This window comes from Nyctereutes procyonoides, unplaced genomic scaffold (genome assembly GCF_905146905.1).
Source record: "Nyctereutes procyonoides isolate TBG_1078 unplaced genomic scaffold, NYPRO_anot_genome, whole genome shotgun sequence".
NCBI classification, from domain to species: Eukaryota; Metazoa; Chordata; class Mammalia; order Carnivora; family Canidae; genus Nyctereutes; species Nyctereutes procyonoides.
In genome coordinates, this window is record NW_026575031.1 from 176240 (window position 1) to 204161 (window position 27922).

At 38.8% G+C, this 27922-nt stretch overlaps 1 protein-coding gene and 1 pseudogene across 1 annotated transcript; both read right to left on the minus strand.

Annotated features, from left to right (window-relative positions):
• Positions 1 to 229: 229 nt before the first annotated feature.
• LOC129504235 (olfactory receptor 4F15-like) lies at positions 230 to 1154 on the minus strand (annotated as a pseudogene).
• Positions 1155 to 20091: 18937 nt separating this feature from the next.
• On the minus strand, positions 20092 to 21090 carry LOC129504102 (olfactory receptor 4F3/4F16/4F29-like). The gene has a single exon (XM_055316613.1). The coding sequence runs from the start codon at positions 21061 to 21063 to the stop codon at positions 20092 to 20094; it is 972 nt and encodes a 323-aa protein (XP_055172588.1). The 5' UTR covers positions 21064 to 21090.
• Positions 21091 to 27922: the final 6832 nt, after the last annotated feature.

Here is a 27922-nt window from a genome sequence, read left to right on the forward strand (position 1 = left end):
GGTTACAAAGCATATATTACTCGTTTTTTAACACTTTGGTGTACAGAGTACCAGAGAATAATATCACTTCTAAACTAACACTGAAAAAGATACTGTACTTTCATAGATAGTAGGTTTGTAGGTATATAACATGTCCTAAGTGATGAGGATTTTTCTGAAACTGCATAATGTCTTTCCTACAACCAACATGAGGCAGAATCTGTGATCTCATGTCTTCCTAGCCATCCGCTCACAAAATCTTCCTGTAACACACGAGACGACCACACAGTCTCCTCATTGCCACTCTCATCTCTTTGTTCCTGAACGTGTAGATGACTGGATTCAGAAAAGGAGTGATAACTGCATCAAAAATAGCAAGATATTTATCCAGGTGTGATGTGGGAGAAGGCCATGTGTAGAAAAACATCAGCGGCCCAAAGAACAAAACCACCACAGTGATATGGTAGACCGAGTGGAGACAGCCTTAGATGAGCCACCAGAGAAATGTTTCCAAACAGTAAACAGAATTAAGATATATGAAATGACCAAGAGGATAAAGGAGCCCACAGAAATGAGCCCACTATTGACAGTAACCATGAACTCTAATTCTTGGGTGTTTGTACAGGCGAGTCTGAGGAGCCGGAGAAGGTCACAGTAAAAACTATCCAATACATTAGGGCCACAAAAAGGCAAATCCACCACAAAAACTAATTAAACCAATGAGTGGATGAGGCCAATGACCCAAGAAGTAACTAAAAAGTATAGACACATCTTTGGACTCATGATGGTCAAGTAGTGCAGAGGCTTACAAATGGCCACATATCTGTCAAAGGCCATGGCAATGAGCAGCACCATCTCAGTGCCCGCAACAGCATGGCTAAAGAAGATCTGCATAATACATCCACAAAAAGAGATGGCTTTGTGTTTTTTTAAAAATATCACAGATCATTTCAGGGGCTGTGATTGAGCAAAACAACATATCAATGACTGAGAGATTAGCCAGGAGGAAATACACTGGTGAATGCAGATGAGCATCCAAGGTTACAGTGAGCACAATGACAAGGTTTCCCATCATGCTTACCAAGTAGAACAAAAAGGAGAAGCTGGATCTCCCATGAATTAGTGAGTCCCAGGAACACAAACTCTGCTACTATCAACTGGTTCATTCCATCCATTGCCTCAGACACTGGGATCAGTTTTCACGTCAACTGAAGGAAGAAAAAAAATGAAAACCAATTGTCTGGCAGGTATTGATGTTCACAAAAGGAAGCCTCTAGCCCATGAAAACACTTATCATATTAAAACAACTCCCACAGCCAAATAATTTTCATCACAAGTGCCTTGGATTCTACTTAGAGGAGGCAGCTGGTTCCGGATGCCAGTATGGATTCTAAACTGCTACAACTAAATGAATCCTATCTCTGGACCTGTTTCCCTTCTGCTTTCTTTTACTATCACATGGCTATTTCTTATTTCCTCCTGCCCTGCATTCCACTTCAGTAACATGCAAGGTCAACCTCAAGTACTTCGGACTATGATTTCTTATAAATGGATAGGACTTCAGCCACTCATCTGAGCCACCTAGTAATTCCTCATTCACAGCAGACAGCTTTCAAAGTATGTTCTGTTATTCCTAGTGCTTGATTAGACTTTAAAGGTTTTCCTTATTTCAGCTTTCAAAATTTCTCATCCTATTCTCTAATGTCCCAATTTTCAACGTCCCAGTCCAAATGCTCCCTCCCTTGTGAAATCCTCTGTATCTGCCTCAGTCCCTCTACTCTCTCTGCACTTTTAGCATTGATTTCAGTCTGCCTCTCTTGATTGTATAAATTTCCATCTCTCAAAGTAAATGTGTAGTTTCTTGGGCACAGGTATCATCTTAGTTCATGAGTGTTCCCTACCTCCATCACAATCACCAGTGGTGACTAACACTACCAGTTATTTAATGAGTGCTTCACACTGGTTAGATGAAGGAAGAAATTAAAGGGACTGAAGAATGTCTCCTGCAATGAAGACAGTTTATCAAAATCCACCAAAGTTCACATTAATCATATATTTTGTGGTACCAGTCAGGAGTTACCACAGGATCCCAAGCCTCATTCCTGCAATTGTTTAACTACACAACATAATTATTTCATGAGAGAACTCTGTCATCAAAAAAATATATATAGGGTCTCAACTATTAATTTAAAATAGTCAATAGGAAGCCTTTTATATGTTTCAAATGGAAAAAAATTATTTTATCTTTTCATTATACTTACTTTCCCAAAAATGCACAATTTCTAACATAACACATGTGTTGACCTGAGGAAAATAATCTCCTCCTCCAATAGACAGACAGACAGATACAGATAAGGATACTTTTGGATCCCCAACAATATGAATGCTGCCACATAGTAGTCTTCTTCTTTTTTTTTTTTCAAAATACATTTGTTATTGGGATGCCTGGGTGACTCAGGGGTTGAGCATCTGCCTTTGGCTCAGGGTGTGATCCTGGAGTCCCGGGATTGAGTCCTGTGTCGGGTTCCCTGCATGGAGCCTGCTTCTCCCTCTGCCTGTGTCTCTGCCTCTCTCTCTCTTTCTCTCTCTCTCTTTCTCTCTCTCTCTCTCTGTCTCTCATGAGTAAGTAAATAAAATCTTTTTAAAAAAATACATTTGTAATAGATAAAAGAGAAACAGGAAAAGGAAAACTGGGTGAAAACAGCCAGACAGTGTCTGTGTCTGCAACTGAGACAGGGTTACAATTGAGTTACAGGAATAATGGGCAGAAAAAGAACTAAGGGACAGTAGCCAAACCACAGCAGGGGCAGCTAGGATGCAACTATTGTTCTTTAAGGATAAAAAATAAATAAATAAAACCTGCCAGAAACAAATCATCAGAGGTTCACTGATCATTGCTGGTTTCTGACTTAGTACAACTCTATGTCTTCATTTATACCAATGAAATAATTTATATAGAAAGAGATATACAAGGTGACCTGCTTGTTACCAGAGAAGTAATTGGTGAGAGGGTTTACAGACAATCAAGAACCCCTGGCTCCCACTGAAAGTTCTTTGTCCTAAATAGAACTTCGTATTAGTTCTATATGTATTCCATTATCTATTTCTGCAGTAACAAATTACTGGAAATTTAGTGTTTACCAAAACACAAATGTGTGATTCACAGCTTTGAAGAGGAGAAGGCCAAAATGGGTCTTCCAAGATAGAATCATGATGTCATCAGAGCTGCATCCCTTGTACAGGATCTAGGAGAGAACTCATTACCTTCCTCTTCCAAGGTTGCCTGCATTCTTGGCTTCATGACCCTTTCATCCCTCTTCAAAGTACATCACTCCAAACTCTGCCAACTTTCGTCACATCTCCTTTCTGACTCTAACCATCCTCCCACCCTTTGTAAAGTAGGAATCATGTGATTACATTGGCTGGTCCTCATAATCCAGGATAATATTCCCATCTCAAAATTCTTAATCACATCAGCAAAGTCCCTTGTGCCATGTAAAGTAACCTATTCTTAGGCACAGGGATTAAGACATGGATACTTTGGGGCCATTGTTATCATAATCGAACAGATGTTTTAGGGGGAAAAAAAGAAAATCTTATCACTAACCAAGGATTTGGATGGAGGAACTTTCAGAGAGCCTGTCAGGAAGATGGGAGAGATATTGAAGGAGGAAGAACAGGTAGTGCATCTGGATCTTCTTCCTGAAACTACATGAAGACCCTTCTGACTCCTACTATATCTAGGACCAAGTCTGACCAATTAATATCCACTAACGATGGAGAATCTATCATGGGATGACCTCAAGATAATCAGCCAACCAATATGTACTTGGACAACTTGATTTAGTCCTCAGTGCTTCTCTGAATGATTTTGAAATGACTTTTGTTTGTTAGTTCAGTTAATATTTTTGAAGGCCCAGAATTCCAAGCACCATTCCAGGCACTGAGGATACAGCACAGACAAGAATTCCTGCCTTTTGAAGTCCACATTTGTAACAGAAAATGCAATTTGAGTCTGCTACATACAGATTCTCTTTTCTAGAAAGGATAAGAACACTTGAAGAAATGCTATAGTCCATCAAATACTGAGGAGTCACAAACACTCTGCTTCTTTCTAGTTCAATTCCCATATTCACAGAATCTCTTCTCAGTATTCTGATTTATTTTTTAATCTGAATTTTTGCATCGATGATTTCTATTACAGTAATTTTTCAATGGTTTTCTGATAAATATGCATGGGTTTTATCTCCCCAAATATGTTACAAGACACTTGGGGCAGGTTTTGTATACCATAGTTGTTTGTTCTGGCTGAAAAGTAGCTCAGATATGATGCTGACTGGATTTCGTGGCTAATTCACTCATTCATTCAGCAAATATTTCTGTAGCAGCTATCATGATAATTTTAAGTAAAATTGTTTAAACCATTTTATGACTTAAAACCAAGCCTCCATGTAATGAACTATGAACTAACTAATCAAATTTTTTTCCAGGAATGGGCAGAAAAATAAGGCAAAAAGCATTCCTTCTGATCACGAAGGAAAAAAAGTGTGTTAGACAAAACTCTTCCAAGTCTTCCATGAAGTAGGAATAACAGTGAGAATATACTATAACATAAAAATCTAACTAGTGCTTCGTCCAAATTGAAATGTGAAGAGCAAAAAAACAAACAAACAAGTGATGGTGGGGCACCTGGGTGGCTCAGTCAGTTAACTGTCCCATTCGTGATTTCAGCTCAGGTCATGATCCTAGGGTCTTGAGATGGAGCTCTGCATCAGGCTCCACACCCAGTGTAGAGCTTAAAATTCTTTCTCTCCCTTTCCTTCTGTTCTGGAAACCCCTCACTGGCTCACACACACACACACTCTCTCTCTCTCTCTCTCTCTCTCTCTCTCTCTAAAAAAAAAAAAAAGAAAGAAAAGAAAAGAACAAGCGAGGGCAGCCCGGGTGGCTCAGTGGTTTAGCGCTGCCTTCAGCCCAGGGCCTGATCCTGGAGACCCAGGATCGAGTCCCATGTCAGGCTCCCTGCATGGAGCCTACTTCTCCTTCATCCTGTGTCTCTGCCTCTCTCTCTGTCTCTCATGAATAAATAAATAAAATCTTTTAAAAAAGAAAGAAAGAAAGAAAAGAAAAGAAAGAAAGAAAGAAAGAAAGAAAAGAACAAGTGAGAAGTAGAAGAAATACTGACAAACCTGACCATTAATAAGTTTGTAAGGAATAGAGTTAGCAAAATCGGAAAGGGATTTATTGAGTCATTCAGGGAAAATATACACAGACTTATGATTCTGTGTAAAGCTTACATAAAGACAGAGTCTAGCCAGAGGACAAAAAGGACAATTTGGGGGGGAAAGAAGGTTAAATACATTTTAAAAATCAGAAAGGAAATTGGTGGAAAGATGACAAAAGGGAAGACAATAGGAAATTGGGTTTTTGAATGCAGCAGGAATCCAAGATAGTTGGTTAGATGGAAAATTGTGATAAACAGTAAGAAATGCAGACTGGGAACTTATTTAGATATGCAGTCTCAAAAGTCCTCATGCTCAGAATTGCTTCCTACTGGACTGGCACCTAGCGTTAGAGTTGCTTTGTTTTTGACTAACACACTGCCTCCTCTAGTTTTACTTACATTACTAAGGGAAAGGGGCCACATTAAGCTATTGTAGACAAACAAGTCACCAGATGGCTCTCCTCACACATCTTATGTGTGCAAGAAATGATGATTTTCACAATGAAGAAATAACTGATTCATTTTAAACCTGACTCATTACCCAAGAAGGAAGAGAGAGCCAGACTCTGAGAATAAGAGCTAAGCCTGAGAATAGAAGGAATCATGGGCCAAAGACTAAATGTATCTACTTTATATCCCTAAAAGAACAAAAATAATAATAATAAAACAACTAACAAAAAGAAGATCTGGAAACTTACCCAGCTCCTGCCTTCAACTATTCAAATTTCTTGAGTGTCTCTCCAGTGCTTCTGAGATATAATCTCAACAGCTTCTGGAAGGAGACACTGGGTTCTGGAGGCTCAATTACCTTGAGACGTTGCAGACTTTCCATGGAAACAGCATTGCCCCTGTAAGGCCATTGCCATTAGAAAATATTCCACTTTGAACTCTCTAGTTCTGGTCTAGCTATTACACTCAAGAATTACCACATGAATCACAGCCATTATTTATTTAGGCTGGGTAAATGAAAATCCAGATTCTGCAACATTTAATGGAATCATCATTTATTTTACTTTTTCTATTTTAAATTCAAGTTAGTTAACATATAGTGTATTATTAGTCTCAAGGGTAGAAGTTAGTGATTCATCAGTTGCATATAACACCCCAGTGCTCATTACATCAAGTGCCCTCTTTATGGAATCATCATTTAAGTGTCTTGATGTATATAGAATTAGAATTGGGGAAACCCTTAGAATATATTCATGGGAATTTTACATTTTAAAATATTCTGGGGGGACAAAGAGAAATATGCTCATTATTCCCAATTAATAAAATCACTCAGGGGACCCCTGGGGGGCTCAGTGTTTGAGCATCTGCCTTTGGCTCAGGTTGTGATCCTGGGGTCCTAGAATCAGTCCCGCATCAGGCTTCTCACAGGGAACCTGCTTTTCCCTCTGCCTATGTCTCTGCCTCTCTCTGGTGTCTCTCATGAATAAATAAATAAAATTCTTTTTTTAATTTTAAAATTAAAAAAAATAATAACATCATTCAGTTGGAAGAGGTCTAAAAATGTGTTCTGACACAGTTCCTTTCTCTATTTCTCCATTCAAGACATGTCCATTTCTCTCTAGTTTACATGGTTTGAAAATTCATTTTCTTCCTTGGCATCTTGCTTTTTCTTAACATAATAGTCCAAAGGTTCATCCTTACATTAAAAAAAAAAAAACCCTCTCATCCTTTCAAGTAAGCTGATGTCCACTTGATTCTTTCTCTGTGAACATAATGACATTGTCAGCAACTCTCTCAGATAAATGTTTGATATCCTTGGACCTGGTAAAGGCAAATAAAGATCACTCATTGGTACCTGTTGTGCCCAAGATCGCGAATCTGAGAAACCACCAAGGAGTCAACACCGATGCAAACACACGAGGGTTTATTACAAGTTCGAGCTTGGGTCCAAGTATACCCGACACAGCGGAGCAGGCACTTGGACCTCCAGGCTAAGAGGCAAAGCAGCTTTATAGGGGCCAGTGGCCAATGGCATTGTAACATATCCAGAAAGTTGCACAGTCATGTAGGTCCACACGTAGGTGGCCGATTGAATTACATTTTACCCTATAGTATCCATTTGAACTGGCCTATCACTGGGTAGGAATTGGTGCGCAGTTTTGGCGGGCACAAGGCGGGGTTACATTGTTACCAGCCGATTTCCGGTAAGGGTGTGCCCAGCGGTTTGACTAGGGTGGGGCAGCGCCTTAAGCAACTAGCAGGTCTTGTGGGGGTGACACAGGAGGTGGGGTGCAGCACAAAATGGAGTTAGTCCTGCTCTGCTTGTCCAGGGGTGGGGGATTTTTGTTAAATTTCCTGGGTCCCGTAGTACCCTCCAGTTTTACCACTTGGATTCCTTTAGCCTTCCCTCATAGGACCATCTTCTATCCCTTCATCTGTGGCACTCTGCCTAAATACCCCCATTTCACCACCAAACATGTCTAGAATTGTGACAAACAATTCTAACAAACGTTTAAAGAACATAAACAAAATCAGGAAGATTGACTACTGGTTGTTAAACATTACATATTTAGTTTCCTACTTTTTTCCTCCATCCTTCCAACACTTAATTTTAACCTACACTACATTAGATTAGGGTGAGTTAAATCCCTAGATATTTTTCTTCTAAGCAGGGTTTCAATGATCTTTTCTCCATCCCGCTTCTACAAAATTAGGTTTTCTTTTCTTTTTTTCCTAATTTCTCATATCACTTGTACCTACTTCAAGTTAGTTCACTTCTTATGTTGACAACTGCTTGTGTTTATTCTTCTGCTCTGCTCATCATCTCTCCACCACCACCTGTTTTTTCCTGCCTCTGGGCCAAAACATAATGGAAATAGACAAATAACAAACCATTGTCTGAGTTATCTTTGTCGCTGAAGTTTATCTAGTTTAATATCTTCCTCCTCTTGTCAGTTTCGCTCCATCCTTCCCTTGGAGCTATTCACACACCATTATCTCAAAGGCACAGAAGTATATAAAAGGTTTCTAAAAATAGAAAAAATTACCTGAACTGGAGGATAGGAACCCACTAATGTTATCATGACCAAGGATTACACAACTAAGGACAATTAGTCAAGGAAATTTTTTCCTAAAAATATATTCATTGTGATCACGGCAACAAAGGGAATTGTTCTAAATGAGTTGTAGGAGGGAGGAATGACACTACTCTTTAAAAAGGTCATCTCGGTTATGTTCTTTGCCACTTTAAATACTATCATGAATAATAAAAGCATTCTTAAGTAATTGGATAATTTCACTTTCTGAAAAATTAATAGACATTTTATGGACCAGCCTGATAAATAAAAATTTCCTCTGTATATATATGAACAGGGAAACTGAAGGAAAATGCTAAAAATTTTTTACTTAAAAAAAAATCTTGGAGGGAGGGGCAAGACGGCGGAAGAGTAGGGTCCCCAAGTCACCTGTCCCCACCAAATTACCTAGATAACCTTCAAATCATCCTGAAAATCTACGAATTCGGCCTGAGATGTAAAGAGAGACCAGCTGGAATGCTACAGTGAGAAAAGTTCGCGCTTCTATCAAGGTAGGAAGACGGGGAAAAAAAAATAAAGAAACAAAAGGCCTCCGAGGGGGAGGGGCCCCACGAGGAGCCGGGCTCAGGCCGGGGCGAGTGTCCCCAAGACAGGAGAGCCCCGTCCCGGAGAAGCAGGAGCTGCACCAACCTTCCCGGGCGGAAAGGGGCCCGCAGGGAATTGGAGCAGGACCCCAGGAGGGCGGGGATGCCCTCGGGCTCCCGGGGACACTAACAGACACCTGCGGCCCGGGGAGAGCGCACCGAGCTCCCTAAGGGCTGCAGCGCGCACGGCGGAGCCCAGAGCAGCTCGGAGGGGCTCGGGCGGCGGCTCCGCGGAGGGGGCTGCAGGGCGGGAGCGCGAATCCAACAGCGCAGGCACCGGAGCACGGGACGCCGGGACACAGCCCAGGATCCGGCCTCCCCCGGGACAGGCAGAGGCCGGGAGGGCCCAGGACAGCAAGGACGCTCCTGCCCCGAGCTGAGCAGATCAGCGGCCCCGCCCCGGGGCCTCCAAGCCCTGCAGACGGAGAGCTCTGGAGCTACTGCGGGGGCTGACTCCAGGGCTGCAGAGCTGGCCCAGCCACTGCGGTTGTTCCTCCTGGGGCCTGACGGGGTAAACAACCCCCACTGAGCCCTGCACCAGGCAAGGGGCAGAGCAGCTCCCCTAAGTGCTAACAGCTGAAAATCAGCACAACAGGCCCCTCCCCCAGAAGACCAGCTAGACGGACCAGTTCCAGGGGAAGTCAAGGGACTTAAAGTCTACAGAATCAGAAGATACTCCCCCGTGTTTTTTTTTTTGTTTGTTTGTTTTTTGTTTGTTTGTTTTGTTTTGTTTTTGTTTTTTGTTTTTTTCTTTTTTTGCTTTTTGATTTCTGTTTGCTTCCCCCACCCTTTTTTCCCTTTCTTTCTTTTTCTTTCTTTTTCTTCTCTTTTTTTCTTTTTCTCTTCCATTTTTCTTTTTTCTTTTTCTCTTTTCTTTCCTTCTCTCTCTCTCTTTTTCTCCTTTTCCCAACACAACTTGTTTTTGGCCACTCTGCACTGAGCAAAATGACTAGAAGGAAAACCTCACCTCAAAAGAAAGAATCAGAAACAGTCCTCTCTCCCACAGAGTTACAAAATCTGGATTACAATTCAATGTCAGAAAGCCAATTCAGAAGCACTATTATACAGCTACTGGTGGCTCTAGAAAAAAGCATAAAGGACTCAAGAGACTTCAAGACTGCAGAATTTAGATCCAATCAGGTAGAAATTAAAACCAATTGAATGAGATGCAATCCAAACAAGAAGTCCTAACGACAAGGGTTAATGAGGTGGAAGAACGAGTGAGTGACATAGAAGACAAGTTGATGGCAAAGAGGGAAATGGAGGAAAAAAGGACAAACAATTAAAAGACCATGAGGTTAGATTAAGGGAAATGAACGACAGCCTGAGGAAGAAAAACCTACGTTTAATTGGGGTTCCCGAGGGTGCCGAAAGGGACAGAGGGCCAGAATATGTATTTGAACAAATCATAGCTGAAAACTTTCCTAATATGGGAAGGGAAACAGGCATTAAGATCCAGGAAATAGAGAGAACCCCCCCGAAAATCAATAAAAACCGTTCAACACCACGACATCTAATAGTGAAGCTTGCAAATTCCAAAGATAAAGAGAAGATCCTTAAAGCAGCAAGAGACAAGAAATCCTTGACTTTCATGGGGAGGAATATTAGGGTAACAGCAGACCTCTCCACAGAGACCTGGCAGGCCAGAAAGGGCTGGCAGGATATATTCAGGGTCCTAAATGAGAAGAACATGCAACCAAGAATACTTTATCCAGCAAGGCTCTCATTCAAAATGGAAGGAGAGATACAGAGCTTCCAAGAAAGGAACTGAAAGAATATGTGACCTCCAAACCAGCTCTGCAAGAAATATTAAGGGGGACTCTTAAAATTCCCCTTTAAGAAGAAGTTCAGTGGAACAATCCACAAAAACAAGGACTGAATAGATATCATGATGACACTAAACTCATATCTGTCAATAGTAACTCTGAACGTGAACGGCTTAATGACCCCATCAAAAGGAGCAGGGTTTCAGACTGTATAAAAAAGCAGGACCCATCTATTTGCTGTCTACAGGAGACTCATTTTAGACAGAAGGACACCTACAGCCTGAAAATAAAAGGTTGGAGAACCATTTACCATTCAAATGGTCCTCAAAAGAAAGCAGGGGTAGCCATCCTTATATCAGATAAACTAAAATTTACCCAGAAGACTGTAGTGATAGATGAAGAGGGACACTATCTCATACTTAAAGGATCTATCCAACAAGAGGACTTAACAATCCTCAATATATATGCCCCGAATGTGGGAGCTCCCAAATATTTAAATCAATTAATAACCAAAATGAAGAAATACTTAGATAATAATACACATAGACTTGGTGACCTCAATGTAGTGCTTTCTACAATCGACAGGTCTTCTAAGCAAAACATCTCCAAAGAAGTGAGAGCTTTAAATGATACACTGGACCAGATGGATTTCACAGATATTTACAGATTTTACATCCAAACTCAACTGAATACACATTCTTCTCAAGTGCACATGGAACTTTCTCCAGAATAGACCACATAGGGACACAAATCAGGTCTGAACTGATATCAAAAGATTCGGATCGTCCCCTGAATATTTTTAGACCATAATGCTTTGAAATTAGAACTAAATCACAAGAAGAAGTTTGGAAGGATTTCAAACATGTGGAGGTTAAGGACCATACTGCTAAAAGACGAAAGGGTCAACCAAGAAATTAGAGAAGAATTACAAAGATTCATGGAAAAAATGAGAACGAAGATACAACCATTCAAAATCTTTGGGATACAGCAAAAGCAGTCCTGAGGGGGAAATACATCACAATACAAGCATCCATCCAAAAACTGGAAAGAACTTAAATACAAAAGCTAACCTTGCACCTAAAGGAGCTAGAGAAAAAACAGCAAATAGATCCTATACCCAGCAGAAGAAGAGCATTAATAAAGAATTCAGCAGAACTCAATGAAATAGAGACCAGAAGAACTGTGGAACAGATTAATAAAACCAGGAGTTGGTTCTTTGACAGAATTAATAAGATAGATAAACCATTAGCCAGCCTTATTAAAAAGAAGAAAGAAAAGACTCAAATTAATAAAATCATGAATGAGAAAGGAGAGATCACTACCAACACCAAGGAAATACAAATGCTTTTAAAAACATATTATGAGCAGCTATAAACCAATAAATTAGGCAATCTAGAAGAAATGGATGCATTTCTGGAAAACCACAAACTACCAAAACTGGAACAGGAAGAAATAGAAAACCTGAACAGGCCAATAACCAGGGAGGAAATTAAAGCAGTCATCAAAAACCTCCCAAGACACAAATGTCCAGGGCTAGATAGCTTCCCAGGGGAATTCTATCAAACGTTTAAAGAAGAAACTATACCTATTCTACTAAAGCTGTTTGGAAAGATAGAAAGAGATGGAATACTTGGAATACTTCCAAACTCATTCTATGAGGCCAGCATCACCTTAAATCCAAAACCAAAGACCCCACCAAAAAAAGAGAATTATAGACCAATATCACTGATGAACATGGATGCAAAAATTCTCAACAAGATACTAGCCAATAAGATCCAACAATACATTAAGAAGATTATTCACCATGACCAACTGGGATTTATCCCCGGGATGCAAGGCTGGTTCAACACTGTAAAACAATCAATGTGATTCATCATATCAGCAAGAGAAAAAACAAGAACCACATGATCGTCTCAAGAAATGCAGAGAAAGCATTTGACAAAATACAGCATCCATTCCTGATCAAAACTCTTCAGAGTGTAGGGATAGAGGGAACATTCCTCAACATCTTAAAAGCCATGTATGAAAAGCCCACAGCAAATATCATTCACAATGGGGAAACACTGGGAGCCTTTCCCCTAAGATCAGGAACACGACAGGGATGTCCACTCTCACCACTGCTATTCAACATAGTACTAGAAGTCCTAGCCTTGGCAGTCAGGCAACAAAAAGAAATAAAAGGCATTAAAATTGGGAAAGAAGAAGCCAAACTTTCCCTTTTCGCAGATGACATGATACTCTACATAGAAACCTCAAAAAGCTCCACCCCAAGATTGCTAGAACTCATACAGCAATTCAAAAGTGTAGCAGGATAAAAAATCAATGCCCAGAAGCCAGGGGCATTTCTATACACTAACAATGAGACTGAAGAAAGAGAAATTAAGGAGTCAATCCCATTTACAATTGCACCCAAAATCATAAGATACCTAGGAATAAACCTAACCAAAGAGGTAAAGGTTCTATAACCTAAACATTACAGAACACTTCTGAAAGAAATTGAAAAAGACATAAAGAGATGGAAAAATATTCCATGCTCATGGATGGAAGAATTAATATTGTGAAAATGTCAATGTTACCCTGGGCAATGTACACGTTTAATGTAATCCCTATCAAAATACCATGGACTTTCTTCAGAGAGTTAGAACAAATTATTTTAAGATTTGTGTGAAATCAGAAAAGACCCTGAATAGCCAGGGGAATATTAAAAAAGAAAACCAGAGCTGGGGGCATCACAATGCCAGATTTCAGGTTGTACTACAAAGCTGTGGCCATCAAGACAGTGTGGTACTGGCACAAAAACAGACACATAGATCAGTGGAACAGAATAGAGAATCCAGAAGTGGACCCTCAACTTTATGGTCAACTAATATTCGACAAAGGAGGAAAGACTATCCACTGGAAGATAGACAGTCTCTTCAATAAATGGTGCTGGGAAAATTGGACATCCACATGCAGAAGAATGAAACTAGACCACTCTCTTGCACCAGACACAAAGATAAACTCAAAATGGATGAAAGATCTAAATGTGAGACAAGATTCCATCAAAATCCTAGAGGAGAACACAGGCAACACCCTTTTTGAACTTGGCCACAGTAACTTCTTGCAAGATACATCCACGAAGGCAAAAGAAACAAAAGCAAAAATGAACTTTTGGGACTTCATCAAGATAAGAAGCTTTTGCACAGCAAAGGATACAGTCAACAAAACTAAAAGACAACCTACAGAATGGGAGAAGATATTTGCAAATGACCTATCAGATAAAGGGCTAGTTTCCAAGATCTATAAAGAACTTCTTAAACTCAACACCAAAGAAACAAACAATCCAGTCATAAAATGGGCAAAAGACATGAAGAGAAATCTCACAGAGGAAGACATAGACATGGCCAACACGCACATGAGAAAATGCTCTGCATCACTGGCCATCAGGGAAATACAAATCAAAACCACAATGAGATACCACCTCATACCAGTGAGAATGGGGAAAATTAATAAGACAGGAAACAACAAATGTTGGCAAGGATGTGGAGAAAAGGGAACCCTCTTACACTGTTGGTGGGAATGTGAACTGGTGAAGTCACTCTGGAAACTGTGTGGAAGTTCCTCAAAGAGTTAAAAATAGACCTGCCCTACGACCCAGCAATTGCACTTCTGGTGATTTACCCCAAAGATACAGATGCAATGAAACGCCGGGACACCTGCACCCCGATGTTTCTAGCAGCATTGTCCACAAGAGCCAAACTGTGGAAGGAGCCTCGGTGTCCATCAAAAGATGAATGGATAAAGAAGATGTGGTTTATGTATACAATGGAATATTCCTCAGCCATTAGAAACGACAAATACCCACCATTTGCTTCGACGTGGATGGAACTGGAGGGTATTATGCTGAGTGAAATAAGTCAATCGGAGAAGGACAAAAATTATATGGTCTCATTCATTTGGGGAATATAAAAAATAGTGAAAGGGCATAAAGGGGAATGGAGAAAAAATGAGTGAGAAATATCAGAAAGGGAGACAGAGCATGAGAGACTCCTACCTCTGGGAAACAAACTAGGGGTGGTAGAAAGGGAGGTGGGCAGGGGGTGGGGGTGACTGGGTGATGGGCACTGAGGGGGGTACTTGATGTGATAAGCACTGGGTGTTATTCTATATGTTGAGAAATTTAAAACCAATAAAAAAATAAATAAAAATCAATTAATTAATTAATTAATTAATTAATTAATTAATTAAAAATAAAAATAAAAAATTAGGGTATGCCTAGCTAACTCCAAAAAAAGAAAAACCATTTTTGTCTTCATAACAGGTGCAGAAAAATCATTTGACAGATTATATGTTTTCTTGATGAAAATTCAGCCATCCAGGTGCCCTAAATTATAAAGAGGTATAGCACTATTAAGCTTGAAACTTATTAAATAAGGAAGTTTTGAATATATATTGATTTGAATGAAAATGAATACATTTAGATCAGTGTCTAAATCTTTTGTCAAAAATCCTCCCAATTCAAAAGGCAATTCATAATATGAACGAAAAGCCCTAAGTATACAGCTACTCTTTTCCCAGTAAGTACATATTACTGGGCAAATTACATATTACTGGGCAACTCTCCCAGCACCATTTATTGAAGACACCAATAATTACATATTATAGGACAAAGATTTTATTGGAAGAAAATAATCAAAAAAGTGCACAATAATGATTTATAGCATGATTCCTATTAGCAATATTGATGACTATATATACATCAAAGGAAGCTGGTTAAAAAATATGGAATAAACAAATAAGTTCTGGGGATGTAATGCACAGCATGATGACTATAAATAATACTGTTTTGTATATTTAAAAATTTCTAGAAGAATCAATAGATCTTAAAACTTTCCATTATAAGAAGATAAATGTATTAAATATGTGTAGTGATGGATCTTTTTTTTTTGGTATATTTTATTATTGGAGCTCAATTTGCCAGCATATACCATAACACCAAGTGCTCAACCCATCAAGTGCCCCCCTCACTGCCTGTCACCCAGTCACTCCAACTCCCCACTCACCTCCCTTTCTGCTACCCCTTGTTCGTTTCCCAGAGTTAGGAGTCTTTAGGTTTCTTTAGGTGCAAGGTTAGCTTGTGTATTTGAGTTTTTCCCAGTCTTTTGAGGGATGCTTGTATTGAGGTGTATTTCCCTTTAGGACTGCTTTTGCTGTATCCCAGAGACTTTGACCAGTTGTATCTTCATCCTCATTAGTTTCCATGAAAACTTTTAATTCTTCTCTAATCTTCTGGTTGACTCTTTCATCTTTTAGCAGGATGCTCTTTAACCTCCACGTGTTTGAGTTTCTTCCAAATTTATTCTTGTAATTGAATTCAAATTTCAAAGCATTATGGTCTGAAAATACACAGGGGACAATCCCAATCTTTTGATATCAGTTAAGACCTGATTTGTGACCCAGTATGTGGTCTATTCTGGAGAAAGTTCCATGCGCACTTGAGAAGAATGTGTATTCAGTTATGTTTGGATGTAAAGTTCTGTATATATCTGTGAAATCCATCTGGTCCAGGGCATCATTTAAAGCTCTTGTTTCTTTGGAGATGTTGTGCTTCGAAGATATGTCATTTGCAGAAAGCGCCGTGTTGAAGTCTCCCAGTATTAGTGTATTATTATCCAAGTATGTCTTTACTTTGGTTATTAATTGATTGATATACTTGGTAGCTCCCACATTTGGGGCATAAATATTCATGATTGTTAGGTCCTCTTGTTGGATAGATCCTTTAAGTACGATATAGTGTCCTTCTTCATCTCTTACTACAGTCTTTGGGATAAACTTTATCTGGTATGAGGATGGCTACCCCAGCTTTCTTTTGAGTACCATTTGAATGGTAAATGGTTCTCCAACCTTTTATTTTCAGGCTGGAGGTGTCCTTAGGTCTAAAATGAGTCTCTTGTAGACAGCAAATAGATGGGTCTTGCTTAATTATCCAGTCTGAAACCCTGCACCTTTTGATGAGATCATTAAGCCCATTCATGTTCAGAGTTACTATTGAAAGATATGAATTTAGTATCATTGTAATACCTATTCAATCCTGTTTTAGTGGATTATTTCTTTGGGCTTCCTCTTTCTTTTACAGAGTCCCCCTTAATATTTCTTGCAGAGCTGGTTTGGTGGTCACATATTCTTTCAGTTAATGCCTATCTTGGGAGCTCTTTATCTTTCCCTCTATTCTGAATGAGAGCCTTGTTGGATTAAGTATTCTTGGCTGCATATTCTTCTCATTTATTATCCTGAATATATCCTGCCAGCCCTTTCTGGCCTGCCAGGTCTCTATGGAGAGGTCTGCTGTTAATCTAATATTTCTCCCCATTATAAGTTAGGGATGTCTTGTCTCTTGCTACTTAAAGGTTTTCTCTTTATCTTTGGAATTTGCAAGTTTCACTATTAAATGTCAAGGTGTTGTATAGTTTTTATTCATTTGAGAGGGTATCTCTCTATCTCCTGTATCTGAATGCCTGTTTCCCTCCCCAAATTAGGGAAGTTCTCAGCTATAATTTCTTCAAATATGCTTTCTGGTCTTCTGTCCCTTTCGGCACCCTCTACAACCCCAATTAAATGTAGATTTTTTCCTTCTGAGGCTCTCATTTATTTCCCTTAACCATTCCTCACTGTCTTTTGTTTTTCTCTTTTTTCCTCAGCTTCCTTCCTTGCCATCAACTTGTCTTCTATGTCACTCACTCTTTCTTCTACCTCAGTAGCCCTCGTCATTAGAACCTCCAGTTTGGATTGTATCTCATTTAATTTATTTTTAATTTCGGCCTGATAAGATCTAAATTCTGCAGTCATGAAGTCTCTTGAATTCTTTGTGCTTTTTTCCAGAGCCACCAGTAGCTTTATAATTGTTCTTCTGAATTGGCTTTCTGACATGGAATTGTAATCCTCCAGCCCTTTACTGAGATCAGCCCGGGGTGTGTGTGGCACGCTCTCTCCCGTGGTGCGTTTCCTGTGTTAGTGACCCCAGGAGACTGAAGCTTTCCCTGCTGAGCGCCTTTCAGTCCGGGAGGAATCCAGTGTGGATTTTTAATGTGCCTGCTTCTCCGAGGCTGGCTGGGCTCTCCTGTCCCGGGAGACTTTCGCCATCCAGCCTTAGCCAAGTTCCTCGCAGGGCCCCTCCCCCACTGGATTCTTTTTATTCCCCCCCCCCCCATCTTCCTACCTTGTTAGCAGTGCAAACTTCTCTCTGTAGCGTTCCAGCTGTTCTCTCTTTAAATCTTAGGTCGAATTCACAGGATTTCAGAATGATTTGAAAGTTATCTAGGTAAGTTGGTGGGGACAGGTGACTTGGGGACTCTACTCTTCTGCCATCTTGCCCCCCCGCCCGTAGTGATGTACCTTCATTAGACTTGTGGTGATCGTTTCACAATATATACAAATATTGAATCTTCATGTTGTATACTGACACTAATAAAAGTATTATATTCCAATTATAACTCAATTTTTAAAGAATGAAAATTTTGAATACATGAAAGTAGGAACTACAAAAGAAGAGTGCCAATATATCTTTCCTAAGTTTGGGGGGACCTGATCTGTCAGCTGAGGTTCACTGACATATTTGTGCAGAGGAGAGAGTAAAGATTTGTCAGAAACATTTTTAGCCTTGAATATTATTCTTCCCATACTTCACTAATAATCTACTGCTGCTGATGATCTTTTGTGTGTTCATGAATAGTGGGCCAGTTTCATAATAAGTTGCCTAGCCCACACATGAATAATAATGCCTTCACTCAACACCCACTCCTATTTATTTGGTAACTCAGAAAAAATAGTGATATAGTTTTTGAATATTTATACCACTTCTGAAAAGTATATTTGGCTTTAAAATAATTATATATAACATACTTTATCACATGAAAAGTTTAATACATTTCTTTTTTTTAAGATTTTATTTATTTATTCATGAGAGACACAGAGAGATAGGCAGAGGGAGAAGCAGGCTCCATGTAGTATGCCTGATGTGAGACTCAATCCTGGAATCCAGGATCACACCCTGAGCCAAAGGCATGCTCAACCACTGAGCCACCCAGACGTCCCCAATACATTTCTTCATTATAGATAGTTTATTAATATATCTCTTCATTTGTAGACATTTTTGCAACAAATTTTCTTTTGTAATGTCTACACTTTATATTTGCTTTTAGTTATAAATCTGATTCATATTATATAGAAATCTTTTGCATTTTATTTATTTATAAACCAGTGCCACCTAGCCTTAGATCTGAAATATTCAATCCACTGATAAGCTTTTAATATTCAAATAGCTTTCTTTTCCACATAAAAATTGTTTAGGAAATAATTGAGGTAAAATATAATTATGATATACACTGAATGGTGTAGCAATTTATATCTTCTGGTCTCAAACCACTTGATTAAATAATAATATTAGGGATCCCTGGGTGGCGCAGCGGTTTGGCGCCTGCCTTTGGCCCAGGCGCGATCCTGGAGACCCGGGATCGAATCCCACATCCGGCTCCCGGTGCATGGAGCCTGCTTCTCCCTCTGCCTGTGTCTCTGCCTCTCTCTCTCTCTCTCTCTGTATGACTATCGTAAATAAAAAAATAAAATAAAATAAAAAATAATAATAATAATAATACTAAACTTTCCTGAGTTGTTGTTCTATGATTTATCCCAAATTTCACCTTCCAATCCCAACTAAATCTAAAGATTTAGTACTGGAGCACCTGGGTGGCTCAGCCAGTTAAGAGTCCAACTTTTGATCTCAGCTCAGGTTTTAATCTCAGGGTTGTGAGTTCAGGCCCCACATTGGGCTCCACATTGGGCATGGAGCCTATTTAGAAAAAAAATAATAAAAGTGAGAACCTTAGTATTAACTAAATCTGAGCATGTATAGTAAAATCCGGATGTCAAAAGTCTCAAATTCTGAAAGCTAGGCAATTGTCTTTATTTTGTGTATTCCTCCAAGTATATAGACATGAGAAACTCAGAGGGCATGAACATTAATACACATACAGATTAGAAGAGATAGGTCTTTAAGAATCACTACCAAAGAGAAGAGAATCCAGCATTTTGTTTTAATGGAAAATGTGCCCAGTATGTGAGATTTCATATTCTTTTATAATAAATAACAAAGACACTACATTCCAAGGCTGAATTCACTTTTCCTCAATACTTCCAGGATCCACAGGGTAAGGGCCCCTATGAAAAATTGGCCCAATCAGAACAGAGTCCTTAAGGAGAGTTTTCACAGTAGATATTAAAATTACTAACTAAAATGAAAAGATTTATGAAAGTTTAATTGAAGAGATTTATTTATTTATTTATTCATGACAGACACAGAGAGAGAAAGGCAGAGACACAGGCAGAGGAAGAAGCAGGCTCCATGCAGGGAGCCCATGTGGACCTGATCCTGGGTCTCCAGGACCACACTCCAGGCTGAAGCCCAACGCTAAACCGCTGGGCCACCAGGGCTGCCCAAAGAGATTAATTTCTAAGAATAATCAAGATGAATCTGAATGTATTTGATTGGTCATGAAAGAACTCTTCCTGAAACTTAAAACCTTACCAAACAGTCTCCTCATTGCCACTTTCATATCCTTATTTCTGAAAGTATAGATAACAGGATTCATGAAAGGAGTGATAAGGGCATCAAAGATGGCTAAAAATTTATCTATGGGTAAGGTAGGGAATGGCCACACATAGACAATAATGCAAGGACCAAAGAAAAAGACCACCACGGTGATGTGAGCAGAGAGAGTGGAGAGGGCCTTGGATGAACCATCTGAAGAATGTTTGCGAACTGTGACCAGGATGAAGATATAAGACACAATCAAGATGAAGAAGGTACCCATAGAGATGAACCCACTGTTGGCAGTGACCAGAAACTCCAGTCTGTATGTGTCTGTACATGCAAGTTTGATGAACCGAGGAAAATCACAATAAAAACTATCCATTGTGTTGGGACCACAAAAGGGCAAGTTTACAACAAAAGCCAGCTGGGCCACAGAATGGATGAGTCCAATGGTCCAAGCAACAGCCAAAAGAGAAATGCACATTCTTAGGCTCATAATGCTCAGGTAGTGGAGGGGCTTACAGATAGCAATGTATCGGTCGTAGGCCATGACAATGAGCAGCACCATCTCTGTACCCCCAACAGTGTGAATGAAAAACATCTGAGTAATGCACCCTGTCAAGGAGATGACTTTATGTTTTCTGAAAAGGTCATAAATCATCTTTGGGCTTGCAATGCTAGAAACACCTGTGTCGATGATGGAAAGATTTGCCAGCAAAAAGTACATAGGGGAATGTAAGTGATGGTCTGAGATGATTGTGACCACAATGAGAAGGTTTCCTAGCATACTTGCTATGTAAAATATAGTAAAAAACAAAAAAAGAAGAATCTGAATCTCCCAAGAACTGGTGAGTCCCAGTAACAAAAATTCAGACACCACAGAGTGATTTCCTCCATCCATCAACTTCGTGTGCCAGGCCAACTCTGAAGTTACCTAAAGAGCATAAGAGGGAGAAAAACATTATATCCAAGTTAAAAGGGAAACCTGGCTATAGGATTACACAAATGTCAAAAACTGAAGACCACTTAGCCAGTGTACACAGTTAATAGAGATGACATAGTACAAATATCACAGAGAGCCAGCACCAAAATTTTTTCCGTGCCTAGATCTCTGTTATCATTTAATTATGTGCCTCCAATTTAGTTTGGTCTTTAGTGCATAGGGAAGAGGGAGAAATGTAGACAAAGTTACCTAAGAATTTAAGGAGAAATACACCAGGAAATAGACATACTTTCTAATTTCTATACTGAACTATGCCACAGAATGGAAACTGCAAAAAGACATATAGAACTCTTTAGAAAGGTGCTCTAATTTATTCTTTTAAATGGCTGCCCAATAGTCACAGTGTGGGTGGATCATAATTTACTTACTAATTTCCCTATTAATAAGCATTTACTTTGTTTCCAGTTTTTTGACCCATGCGGACAATGCTACAGATAACTATCCTTATACATAAATACATCCTTGTGCATCAATGCTCTCCTCGCTGTGTCACAGATTCCCAGAGGTGAGATCACTGGGTCAACATGCACATATTTTTAAAAATATGTTAGTAGTGTTGCCCAACAGCTTTGGGCAAAAAAGCTGGAACAACACATACTTCTATAAGGATAAATGTTAACACTTTCTTTAATTGTTCCCAGAATAGTGGATATAAAGTGATAGCTCACTGCTGTTCTGGTTTTCATTTCCCTGACAGCCAATAAATTTGAACGTTCTTCTTTGGTGAAATTTCTGTTCATGTCTTTTGCCCATTTCAGGATTGGATTGTTTGTTTCTTGGGTGTTGAGTTTAATAAGTTCTTTATAGATCTTGGATACTAGCCCTTTATCTGATAGGTCATTTGCAAATATCTTCTCCCATTCTGTAGGTTGTCTTTTACTTCTGTTGACTGTTTCTTTTGCTGTGCAGAAGCTTTTTATCTTGATTAAGTTCCGATAGTGCATTTTTGCTCTTGTTTCCCTTGCCTTCATAGATGTATCTTGCAAGAAATTGCTGTGGCCAAGTTCAAAAAGGGTGTTGCCTGTGTTCTCCGGTAGGATTTTGATGGATTTCTGTCTCACATTTAGATCTTTCATCCATTTTGAGTTTATCTCTGTGTCTGGTTTAAGAGGATGGTCTAGTTTCATTCTGCACATGGCTGTCCAATTTTCCCAGCATCATTTATTGAAGACTGTCTTTTTTCCAGTGGGTAGTCTTTCCTACTGTGTCGAATATTATTTGACCATAGAGTTGAGGGCCCATTTCTGGGTTCTCTATTCTGTTCCATTGATCTAAGTGTCTGTTTTTTTGCCAGTACCACACTGTCTTAATGATCACAGCTTTGTAGTACATCTTGAAATCCGGCATTGTAATGAAAGACAAACATTATATGGTCTCATTCATTTGGGAAATATAAAAAATAGTGAAAGGGGATAAAGGGGAAAGGAGAGAAAATGAGTGGGAAATATCAGTGAGGGTGACAGAACATGAGAGACTCCTAACTCTGGGAAATGAACAAGGGGTAGTGGAAAGGAAGGTGGGCGGGGGTATGGGGTGACTTGCCGGGATGAGCACTGCGTGTTACACTATATGTTGGCAAATCGAACTCCAATAAAAAAAAATATACAAAAATAAAAATAATTTAAAAAATTTGAACATTCTTGCAGTTTGGATCTTCTCTTCCATGAACTGCCTCTTCATGACTGTTCCTGTTTCCTACTGTGCTTTTGTCTTTTTGTTGTTTTTTAACCAATTTGTAAGAGCTCTTTTTATATTACAGATATTAAGCATTTGTCATTTGTTTTATCTTTTCTAAATCAATTATCTATTAATTTTGTTTCTGGTTTCTTTTGTCAAACACCCAAGTTTTTAACTGTTAAATGATTAATTATAGCCATCACTTTTTTGTACCTACAGCTTTTAAGATCTCCTTGTCTCCTGAATTATACATGTACAACCTTAGATTTTCTTTCAATATTTTGTTTTGTTTTGCTTTCTGTTTAGGACTATGCTTTATTATTTTTGTCTATGCCTTAAGATATAAGTCCACTTTTAATTTCTTCCAGGTGAATAGAGTAGTAATGGCACTGTGCATTAAATGACCCATTCTTTCCTCTTTGAATTTAACTACTATTTTTGCATTATGCTAAATTCTCAAGTATTTTGGGATCTGTTTCTGAATCCTTTATTCTGATTTCACTGATACACATGTCTTTTTCTGTAGAAACATCAGGGTAATACTATGTCACTATATCTGATAAAACAAGTCCCTCCCTCACTGTCCTTATTTTTCATACTTCATCAGCATGTATTTATAGCATATAAATTTTAAATTCATTTTATCCAACCTCTCTCAAAATCCCATTGAACTTCTGATCTGAATTGTGGTAAATTCATATATTAACTTTGAATGAAGTAGCACAGTTATGGTGGTGTCCTTCCATTCAAGAAGATAGTACATCCATCCATTTGTTCAAACCTTGTTTCATGTCCTTCATTATGATTTTGCCATTTTTAATATATATTCTATTTTCTCTCTATTAAAATTATTCCTATGTACATTATAGCTTTTTTCTTGGCATTATAAATGAAATATCTCTTCTCACTTCCATTTCTAGGTTCTTTTAGCTAGAATGAAGAAAAATAATTTTTTATCTGTTTTGTGTACTCACCTTACTACATTAGGTTATTGGGTGAATAGTTTTTACTGAAATATCTTGGGTTTTCTAGATTTACAATAATGTCATCAGCAAAAAGAGACAACCTTTTCATATTTAATTTTTTGCTGGTTTGGTTAAGATAGCATTCATTTTATCAACCCCTTATTAACATGAAAGTCCTACTATGCTTTCCTATTTTTTTCATGTTTATTGTCCTTTTTCCAGTGATACATTTCTCTATTCTTATTTTAAAATAAGATGCCAATTGGGCGCCTGAATGGCTCAGGTGGGTAGGCAACCAACTCCTAACTTTGACTTGGGTGGTGATCTTAGGGTCATGAAATAAAGCCCCTCATCAGGCTCCACACTGGGCATGGAGCTTACTTGGGATTCTCTCTCTCCCTTTCCCTCTGACCCTTCTCCTCCCCATCCAAAAAAATAAAAATAAATAATAACAAATATATTAAATAAGATGCCAACTATTTTCCCTACCAATTGTTCTATTTTCTTCCTGCCTTCCCCCAACACCAATTAAGATAAGACCTTTAAAATACCTTTCTCCCCATCTTCTTATCTCCTCCCTACATTTAAATTAAATCAGTTCTTTTTTATATTTCTGGAACTTCTAATTATTTTATATATTATTCTTTAGTCTATCCCCCTCCCTATTTGGTTTCCTTCATGATTTCTATCCCATTGTCTTTATCCTACATGCTTTAAGATATCATTGCACCTAACATTCTAGCCTCAAATATAAATTTCAAGAATAATCATCCTTTGTTTAAATTCATCACAATTGTTCAGTTCCAAAGGGTCTTGTTTATATTGCTCATGAATCCCTTTACATGCTAGTATTTCTTTTTATTGAAATTAGCTTCTATTTCTTCCAACAGCCTTGTGTCCAATATCAGATTAATATCACATATATTTAGGGGATCCCCGGGTGGCGCAGTGGTTTAGCGCCGGTCTTTGGCCCAGGACGCGATCCTGGAGACCCGGGATCGAATCCCACATCAGGCTCCCGGTGCATGGAGCCTGCTTCTCCCTCTGCCTGTGTCTCTGCCTCTCTCTCTCTCTCTGTGACTGTCATAAATAAATAAAAAAAAAAAAATTAAAAAAAAAATATATCACATATATTTAGAACATGCTTTATACATATAAATTCCAATATCTGAGATGAAATTTCAGAAGTCATCTATATAATCTGTCTGATTTCAAGATTTATTCAATAAATCCAGTCCAGTCTGGTACTGTTTTTGCTTCTCTAAACTCGCAGGGATGTAAATACCACCTAATCCAAAGTGTTAGACTCCTTGTTAGGTGTTGTTGGAATAATAATAGAAAAGTGCCTAAAAACCTGTGAAGTAAGTAAACATCATGTCAATAGGGTTTGAAGTAAACTATGACTCTCAATTACAATATTTTTATGTATTGCTTTACGATAAAGTGATTAAAGCTGACTTGAGGATTTGATTTTGTTTTGAGAGTTTGCTTTTTTTTAAGGCTCCAAACTAAGAATTAATCTCATCCAAATATTTTCTGTCACAGTGGAGGTTGATCTTGAAGACAAGTGAAATTTTCCCTCAAGATAACAAAGAACTAGAATTTAAAATAAAAATCCAATCCTGTTAATCTTCTATATATACAAATTTGGGTATTGCATAGTTTATTTAAGTTGGTTCATTTATTTTTCTTCCTATGTTTCTTGTTCTGGAGAGACAGATGTAAAATATTGGTTAAAAGTGAAGAATCACAAACCAGACCACTGGGTTTAAACTTGCCTTAACCACTTGCCCTCCCACTAACCCTTGGAAGAGGATTTCAACTCTCTCCATGTTGACCTCAGTCTGTACTTTCTGATTAAGTCTTCTTTCCAGCTTATGTCTTAGTTTAGATAACATACTCCCACAGGCAAAGCTTCCTCTGATGGGAACCAAAACTACCCCCTTTGAGCAATAGGGCCTGCCCAGATACCAGCATGACCCCATGTGATTGACCTAAAGACAATGAGCCACCTGACCTCTACTGCCCACTTGCAGATACCCTCTGACCTTTGTCCCACATTTTCCTTACATAAACCTAGAAGTTTTTTCAGCACTTTGGAGACAATCTTTGAGATATTAGTCTGCACTCATCCTTCTGCCTTTGGGTTTTGCCAGTAGTGAGTGGCCAAACCCGGTCTAAATGGTACCCCCCATATCCAAGTGCTCTTGCTCCCCTAAGCCCCAGTTACACCTTGACCTCAGATAACTTACTTAATCTTATTGTGTCTAAGTTTACTTACCTGTTCAATTGGAGTAATAATAGTCTGATCTCAAAAAATGCTATGAGTAAAGAACTTAGAACAGTATTGGACACATAGCAAAAATTAAATAACTGTTAACTGTAATAATGTTATTATAAACATCCTCAGTTCACTGAACTCTCAGACTTGTCTTTCTGTCATTCCCTCGTTTTCACCTTTGTTCATTGTATACATTGATCTTGCCTTGTTCTACTCCTAATGGATTTCTTTTATATTCTAATTATGCCCTCCCCAAAAGCTTGACCACTATGTGAAAGGCAGTAGATATGAAAAGGTTTAATACTTTCATTAGCATACAAATGCTAGTTGAATCCAAGTAGGTAGGTGTATCACTCATTCAATTCTATCCTAAACAGTAGTCATATTTCCCATAGTCTACTAAACACTCACCTAAATGCTTATATGTCAATCTTGCATATGTGGAATTTCACATGACTACCACAAAGCCAATAATCATCTCTCCCTTCCCCAGGCAGGCAGCTTTTCTTTCAAATCTAGTATGGTATTATAAGCATCTTATCCACTCGGCTCTTCTCAGATCCTCCACTTACTTTTTTACTAGTAATTACCAAAACTCTACTATACAGGACAATTGATATCTCCCAATATAACCTGAATATGGCCATAAGATGACTCTTCCTAAATAGCACTTTGGTATTGTAACTACCACCACCAAAATATGTTCAGTAGTTTTCATTGCTTCTGAAAGTACAAAATCCTAATTCAAAGTGTGCGGCTACAATTTGGCTCTATACCATCTTTCCAGGATGCTTCTATGTTCAGGAAATATTTATTCCTCCTTAATACTATCTACTCTAGGGGTGCCTGGGTGGCTCAGTCCATTTTAAGCATCTGCCTTAGGGTCCTGGAATTGGGTCCTGGGGTGGAGCCCTGCAGTGGCCTCCCTGCTCAGTGGAGAACCTGCTTCTCTCTCTGCCCCTCCTTCCTGATCTGCTCTCTATCTTGCTCTATCTCTCTCTCTCTCTCAAATAAATAAGTAAAATATTTTTTTAAAAATACTATCTGCTCTATCACCTCACCTATAGGTGACTTTCTCTTTAGCTCCCTGCATTCTGACTGCTATCCCCTCAACCTTTATACTGGTCTCATTGATGTGGGGCCACTGAGCAAATGGTCAAGAAAGAATTCTTGAGACATCTTCAGTTCAAAAATGTGCTTTTATTATAGCACAAGGATAGGGCCTATGGGCAGAAAGAGCTGCAATGGAATCCTGAGGAGTAACTGATTATATACTTTTTAGTTAGTGAGACCTAGGGCTAATGTAAGTCTCTAAGGAATCTATATATACTGAAAGCAGGGTCTCCAAGACTTTGGAGGGCTAGTTATTGTCAAGATAAGGTTATTCTTTATTGCTTTAGTAAAGCATTAGTCATGAGACCCTTTAGATATGTGTTAGTGGGTCACATGTTGCAAGATGATTGTTATATCTGGAAGTTTGCAGTTATCAGAATGAAATTACATTAAGCAAAGCAAAGCTACATTGGTCGAACATTAAGGTTGTAGGAGTGTTATGTGTCAGGCATTTATCAGTGGGCTACACATTGTAAGGAGACTTCATTTTAGCTACAATTCTCTGCTTGCCTTTGTTCCCCTCATCATCATGAAGATCATTAAATACCTTGAGGTAGCTAAATCTTCATCCTTATGATCTCTCTGCATCATTTCATACTGTTCACCATTTCCTACATTCTGGAAAATATGATACATAGTGGGATGTTCAGAGACTTTGTCATTTTTCTCCCTATTGGTAATGTCTAGTCTATAGGCTGGACCTAATAAAATAATCTCACAA